Source organism: Gastrolobium bilobum, unplaced genomic scaffold, assembly GCF_033153095.1.
Source record: "Gastrolobium bilobum isolate Gb01-03AN ecotype WA unplaced genomic scaffold, APGP_CSIRO_Gbil_v1 utg36536, whole genome shotgun sequence".
NCBI classification, from domain to species: Eukaryota; Viridiplantae; Streptophyta; class Magnoliopsida; order Fabales; family Fabaceae; genus Gastrolobium; species Gastrolobium bilobum.
In genome coordinates this window covers 77,382-85,060 of record NW_026896181.1, presented here as the reverse complement: position 1 = coordinate 85,060, position 7,679 = coordinate 77,382, and the positions used below count along the sequence as shown (strand labels likewise).

The window sequence follows — 7,679 nt, the reverse complement described above, 5'->3', positions numbered from 1 at the left end:
CATATCATTAACCATAACTTATACTCTAAGTTATCCCTTCACATGCTTGGTACATACTTTATCATTCCAATTCTCTCTTACATACGTAAATACAATAATACATCCTTTTCCACTCATTACACATAGAGTCCAATTACACATATACCCATTCCTTCAACATGAATAATACATTATTGCCATTGACATATCAAATGTCATTACATCTTATAATCTTTACATGCCTTGGAACTTAAATACATAAATATGATCAAAGTCCTCCTCATAAGGATACATAGGAAATGCTACCACAAAACAATGGTCATATTATAAGTTACTACATTAGATACATTTATCTCGAAATACCAAAGGCTACACCAAAATACACAATTATGCATCATGCATGTAAATCCTATACAAATAATCTACATAATGCATATACAAAATGAGAGCCTCCACAAGCCTACTCGGGCCTTTTGCCCCGATATGCTTCAGTACCGTCAGTAGTATATATAATATATTCCCCACACGGGGTGAGATAACAACTCAGTAAACCAAGAGTCCTCGGAGATTACTCCACCTATACGTTCACTTAATGTGCATATATAATATCAACAGAATAGTATAACATTCATCACGATATCCACTGTAATTACCAAGATACCTCCTCAAGGGACTATTTCCAAGGGAAGCCCCAACCAAACATTCATTTCTACTAGCCAGAGAATCATATATACATAGCACACCATAATATACATATCATATGCAATTAATGCATGATTATACTATTAGCAATCACTATCATACATCACATCATCCAACCATTCCTCCCCATGAAATATGGTGAAACATACAAGGAGATTAACCCCAAGATCCATAAGTTTACCTTAAAGTAGACTTCCTTCTTGCCTTGCTTTCTTGTCGCACAAGCAAGCCAATCAACCACAATTTATACCACACAGTCACCTATACAAAGGTCACAATCCCAATCAATGCAATGTACTTAACCAAAACGATTAACATAATGACTATTTTACCAGCAACAATATACATGAACACATGTTCAAAGACTTACTGAACACTTGATTTCTCAAGAGCCAAATGTCTCCACAACACTTGGGCCAATGTTTGTTCTTCTAATAAGCAATCACTTGTGTTCAAGCTACACAACCAACAATCTACAATTAACTTGACATTACAAGTCTCACCAATACTTAAATTTCAACACTTATTTATGCCACATTTTCGGTCATTTAACAAAGATGACCAAAATGGTTGTTTAATCACTTTTTCACCGATTGTTTCATCTCCTAAGCATTTTTTCCAACATAACTTATGTCCAATTCATACCCCAACATCATCATCTCAAACCACATTTACTGTCGTTTTATCAAAGTAGTCCAACCACTCATTTCTTTGGTTTTCCTTCAACAAGAGACAATTCTAAACGTATTAGTCAAGAGAATCCATACCAAATTCATCCTCTAATTACCCATGTCATTAAATTTCGTCGGCATTATTCATAAAACCCTAAATTTGTCCAAAATCATTGGAAATATGTAATGAGTAGAGAAATCTTACCACAATCAACTTTAGGATAAAGAAAGAGGAGTTTCCCAAGCATTCCCAAGCTCCAACACCCTCAAATCCAAAAATCTCTCTTGTCTTGGAAGGTAAAGATCTCTCAACTTAATGCTCCTCACAAGGGAATGATTAATGGGCTTTAATGAGGATGGAAATGTAAACAACTTTATAGTTTACACACTTTGGTTTCATGGACTCATGTGAAAATGCCATTTTTCAAGCTCAATATCCCCTCTTCAATGGTATTTTTCGGGAAAGATAAGAGATGGAGAGTCGTAAGGAGAGAGAAAGTCACTTATGTAATTTTTACATTTCACGCGTCTGCTCGCTGGGTTGCTCGCTAGAACCCGCGAGCAAGCCTTCTGCTCGCTAGTCGCTTCAGCGAGCAAGTCAGGGTTCAGCAACTGACCATATTTTTCACATATCTTTCCCACTTCCTCTCAAGCCAACACTTAGGAATTCTAAATTTGTGTTTTCTTTCATAATCCTTACTTGACATTTTATCCTAGTTACCTCATGTAATTCCGGCATAATTCATATTTATTCATTTTTATATCCTTAATCAGTCCATAATTTATAAATCTCAGGTTAGGGTTATTATATTTTCAACCATAGAGGAAGTTAGGAACAAGAGCACTAAGGGAGAAATTTTAGAAAATTAAATAGAATGTAGAGGACAAGAAGAAAGATAAAAGAGAGTAGAGAAAATGGGAGAGAATGTGCTTAGTAATTTTCTTCTTACTCTCTTGTGTATTCCTTTTTCTATTTAAATAACATAATCATTTACAGGGAAACCATTCCATAACTACAAGTAATTATTGCAAGGGAAAAAGGGAGTGTCCTGTTAAAGGACACAAACTTATGTTCTTTTAGCAATTTTTAACTATGCATTCCCGAGAATGCATAGTTATAATATTAAAGTTGTATTTTTTTTTCATTTTTCACGTCAGCAAACAACTTCTGAAGATAGAAAAAAAGTACAACTTTAATATTATAGCTATGCATTTTCGAGAATGAATAGTTAAAATTACTAATAGGACATAACTTGTATCTTTTAAAAAGACACTCACTAAACCGTTTCTGCAAAGTAACATAAAGATATGAAGCCAAGTTTTTAAATTAGGCCAACATAATAGTCCTTCAAGTGTATAGGTGTCCCGCAACTTCGTTTGGGCTTTACGATGACAATAATGCTAGGCTGCAATCTTTCAGTGAAACTTATAAGGAACTGGATATAATAGTAAGCTAATTATGTTTTTAAAAGGGCGTTTCGTAGAGGATAAATTTTTTTTGCCCGAGAATCATGATTTTCAGGAATATAATAGACTAAAATATTACCGCGATTTTGTTTCAAAAAAAGTGTACATTTTTTTAACACTTGGGATTCCAAGAATACCACGCTTTGGTAGTATTCTTGGATAGCATTTTGGAAAAAATTTGTACACAAAACAAAATTCTAGGAAAATCAGATTCTCGGATTTTTTTTTTTCAAAAACCTTATACTAAACTTGAATAAATAGGATTACCACTATCACTTTCCGAAAAATCTCAAAAAATTCCCCTACCAAATATCTCGTAAAGGAAAACAAAGATTTGAGTCTTTGGAAATGCCATTTGTGCGTAAGGCTTAATCCCATCACTTTACACCTGAACATAATTATCTTACACTCCAAAACAATGGTAATATCTTTAAAGGATTAATATTTTTTTCTTTTAAAAGACATAAAACATGTTATTTTAATCAAAATTACGAATAAATCTTTGGTGCTACTGTTGCACCAAGGATTTATTCCAAAATTACAGTATTTTATGATAAAAGAAATAATTATAAAATAGAAATTATGATGAAAGAAAATGAAATTTTTTTAATTTAAACATTCAATAAATAATAATAATTTTAACTAAAATAATTATCCTTTAAAAGAATAAATATATTTTTTTGTATTAAAAATAAAAAATAAAATAAATGCGGAGATAAAACAATTCCTTTTGTGACACTCTGAACGGGCCAATTGCTAAAGCATCCAGGCCCAGATACGTTAGAAAGCAGAAACAGTACACTTCACTAGACCCCGCCGAGCAGTGACAAGAAGAAAAGAGTGTATTATTATTTTTTCATTTCGCATTTGAAGACCGACCTTTCACAAAAAACACATCCTACTGTCGTACTCTCCGTTGTAAACAATGAAGGCAGCGTTTAAGGGCAAGTACGACATTGACAATAACGGCGGTGCCGCCGCCACCATGGCCGTCAACGCCGGCGACGTCAAGCTGAGAGCTTCCATAACAGACGCCACTTTCATCAACGGTCCCAGCTTAACCGGTTTGGCTCTCGCCGTCGAGAAACCCGGTTCTTTTATACTCGATTACAACGTTCCCAAAAAGGTACACTCCCTAAAATTTCCCCGGTTCGGTTTGTTAGGTCTGTTACTCGGTACTATTTCCCGGTTCGGTTTTTTCTGTGCAGGACTTTCGGTTTCAGTTCATGAACACTGTTAGGGTTGCGGAGAAGCCGTTGAATTTCACTTACATGCACAGCAGGGGCGATAACAGGACCATTTTGGATGGAACGTTGGTGTTGGATACTGCTAATAAGGTTTCTGCTAACTACGCGTTTGATTCGGGAAATTGCAAGTTGAAGTATAGTTATGTTCATAAGGGGTTGACCACGTTCGAGCCATCCTATGATGTTGCTAAGAATTCGTGGGATTTTGCTGTTTCTAGGAGAGTTTATGGTGATGACTCGTTCAAGGCCTCTTACCAGACATCCAGCAAGGTTTTGGGGTTTGAGTGGTCCCGGAATTCCAAGCAGACCGGTTGCTTCAAGGTGAATATTAATATCTCTCTTCTCTCTGTTGGTATGTCTTAATTGTTTTGGAATGTTAATGGCAGATTAGTATGTGATTTTTGTAATAATTTTGATTTTAACCTGTCTGGAAGAGTTTGTAGATGTGATTATCCATCTTTTTTTGTAGCTTGAATTGATCTGTGATGATAAATTTTGCGAGTTGGTGTGTTATATTTTAGGCTTTTCATGCATGAGGTTGAAAATTTGGGGATTCATGGAATGAGTCTTGGTTAATGCATTGCTATAACAAAGTTTCCAGATCGATGTTACTAGTTTTTAAGTCTTGAACTAGTTCTTCGATCTTTAATGCATTGCTATAAAGAATCAATCAATCATGAATCTTTTAGTAAACTCACATATGACCTCCAATCAATCAATCATGAAGACTGATATCAGTACCTATTTCAACCCTTTTGCTTAGAAGATTGATGGCTTTATTGAAGATTGGGGGTCATATGTGAGTTTACTAGAAGATTCATGATTGATTAATTCTTTATAGCAGAAGCTTCAAGGGCTCAGAAAGAAGGATTCTGAGTTGACTGAAAATTTACCGTCTTTATAGAAACTTTTTTTTGAGACCATTCAGAGCTAGGATGTAGCCCTTCATCTTGGGAAGGGAATTCTATTTGCAAAAGTAATGCTAGTAGTTTTTGTGAAGTTGGTTATGTGGGAGGAGGCACAAATTGATGCCTGAAGATGGGACAAGGTGAAGGATTTGGAAAATGATTTCACCTTTCTTTGGTGGCAACAATAAAAGCACGTACAAGTGAAGGCTGTATCGAAATATTCTTGTAAGCTTATAAGATACATTGTTATTCCTCAAAGGAATAGAATTTGTAAAAGAAGGATTGAAATGGGTACTGATATCTTTCTTCCTTCTCTTCTGGCCATACTATGAAGTAGCCAATACTTCCTTGGCAGTCTTGATTGAGTTATAATAAGTTACTGATCAGTACTGTGGTCTTTGTTTATTTTCTGTCTTTTATAGGAGTTAGAACTGTTTATAATGCAACTTATAGATGCCTTGTCTGTTCTTCTATTAACTCGATCAGTGGAGGTTTGACTTTTGAGGATTCTGTCATATTTCTTAAATTGAACTTTGGTTTAATGGTTAACTTCTCCCCCCTCTCCCCAATGTCTTAAATTGTTCGTGAGGGACATCTATTTTTTTCACGCTGAACATCTAACTTTGAGCTTTGTCTTCCAGGTTGTAGCATCCGTTAACTTGGCTGAGGAAATGAAACTTCCCAAACTTAGTGCTGAGACCACATGGAATTTTGAGATGTAGTTTGCTTCCTATATCTTGTCTCAATTGCTCGATAGGTTTACTATCAAGTTTTGATGGCTTTTGCGGACACTATGGGGCATACTTTATCTTTTCAATATTATATACTTGAAAGTGATTTGATCATGTTGTCATGAGCAACTCTGTGGCTTTGATATTGTCCACCTACGGCTTTCAACTTGATTTTTGATAATTTTCCCCCTACATTGCAAAAACCTGTAATTGCTTGCATATAAATTGGGCACTTCTATTCTTACAAAGTTATTCTATATTCTATATTCCTTTTCTTTTTTACCCATCTTTTCTCTATGCCCAATTAGAATGATTGGAAGGATTATATTGTTCTCTTTGGAGCTGTCTGATTTCATTGTAAGTTCTATGCTTAGAACAAATTTGGTTGAGTTTATTTTGCATTTTCAAATTATACCTTAGCATTTTTGGAAAATAAATAAATAAATCTAGTAGCATGTCTGGATTGTATTGTTGGGTTATTGATTTTGTTGCTGGTAACATGGATTATATTCCCTAAACTCAACCCATGGTTATAGATTTTATTCTTTATTTTCTATATTTTGACCCAGTAAAAAATTAAATTCTTAGGTAAGAGTTAATAACACTTCAGTGTACGATGTTTATTAATTTTATTGTCTCGAACATGCCAGGACACAATCCAAAAGCATTTTTTTGAAGCTACTAATAAGTGATAGGATTGAATCTAAGCATAAAATTGCTGGCCACTGCATGATGGTCCGAATAATAAAGAATTTGGTTTGTCTAAAACAATGTCTAGAATATTGGCACGATGAAAAATCAAAAAAATGAAAGCAGTTTTCAGATATGGAAAATGCAAAATGGTCAAGAGGGCATGTTTTACAAAAGGTGTCACGAATTTGAAAGTTACGGTTATCGCAAATTCACAATGGACTAAGCACAGTGCCTTTTTGATGAACGAATTTATGATATTATAGGAGTATGAATTTCTTTATTAAAAATAAGAAAAAATAGATTTATGTGAGAATAATCATAAAAGTGTGGATAAAAAAATAATTATATTTTTTTTTCAAATTTAATAAAGGATGTATTGAGCCTTCAATATTCACGTAGTATTGAACATATTTCCCTGTTTGATAAAGCCGTGAATTCTGAGCATCCTTTTGTAAATGACTAGGGAAGTTAAGTATCACTGTGTATTCCTCTGGGATTTTTGACCTTGTCATGGTGACTTTTATAATTATATCTTTGCAATCATCGAAGTATTCATGATGTAATTAAATATGAGCTAATTTTGGCTATGTTCTGTTGCAACATCGCTATGAACAGGTAGGTGGAGCAAGCGGCATTGTTGTCACCTCTCACCAGCTGAGGGTGAAAGTTGCAGTGAAGTTTTCAGTCTTATAAATAAACTAAATATTGGGCCTTGTAAGATCTCATGATTCACCAAATTATGCAGTTAACAAAACCTATGCAATGTGTGTCAATTATGCTGCTAGATTGTGAGATTACTAATGTTGCTGTGATTACTTTACACTACAGCCTTCTTGGATATGCCACTCATTGGACAAAACAATAAATCAGTGGGCGGGCTTCAATTTGAACCCGGATCAAAAGTTATATGTGTATTTTTTTTTAATTTTAATTAATTTATATTATAATATATTTAAATTATGTTAAATACAAAGCACTAAGAAAAATTATAATTTTATTAAATATTTTTTAATTTTTTTTATACAAGTGAGAATTGAACACATCACCTAATACAACTTACTCAAATCTCTTACCAAATATATTTTAATTTTTAGATAGGGTCAAATACAAATTTTAGCCTGATCCAAATTATAATTTTAACCCGAACAAAATTATAATAAATTATATAATTATATATAATAAGTATAATTTATTAAAATTTACGAAATCATCACAAGCTACTATGTGGCTCCGCAATAAACACAATCAAAAGTAGGCAAGTTCGAACTACTAGATGAAGTT

At 33.8% G+C, this 7,679-nt stretch overlaps 1 protein-coding gene across 2 annotated transcripts; it reads left to right on the top strand.

Moving 5' to 3' along the window:
* Nucleotides 1-3,656: 3,656 nt before the first annotated feature.
* LOC133298149 (outer envelope pore protein 24, chloroplastic-like) lies at nucleotides 3,657-5,994 on the top strand. 2 transcript variants are annotated; one of them, XM_061497392.1, is made up of 4 exons: nucleotides 3,657-3,945; nucleotides 4,028-4,171; nucleotides 4,313-4,387; nucleotides 5,616-5,994. In XM_061497392.1, the coding sequence occupies exons 1-4, from the start codon at nucleotides 3,745-3,747 to the stop codon at nucleotides 5,694-5,696; spliced, it is 501 nt and encodes a 166-aa protein (XP_061353376.1). In that variant the 5' UTR covers nucleotides 3,657-3,744; the 3' UTR covers nucleotides 5,697-5,994. The 2 variants fall into 2 exon arrangements, with proteins under 2 accessions (XP_061353376.1, XP_061353375.1); XM_061497391.1 differs by having other exon boundaries at nucleotides 3,664-3,945; nucleotides 4,028-4,387; nucleotides 5,616-5,985.
* Nucleotides 5,995-7,679: the final 1,685 nt, after the last annotated feature.

Coding starts and splice junctions, on each gene's coding strand:
- LOC133298149 (XM_061497391.1), top strand. CDS start 3,745: ATGAAGGCAGCGTTTAAGGGCAAGTACGACATTGACAATAACGGCGGT. Junction 3,946..4,027: donor ATTACAACGTTCCCAAAAAG/GTACACTCCCTA, acceptor TTTTCTGTGCAG/GACTTTCGGTTTCAGTTCAT. Junction 4,388..5,615: donor AGCAGACCGGTTGCTTCAAG/GTGAATATTAAT, acceptor TTTGTCTTCCAG/GTTGTAGCATCCGTTAACTT.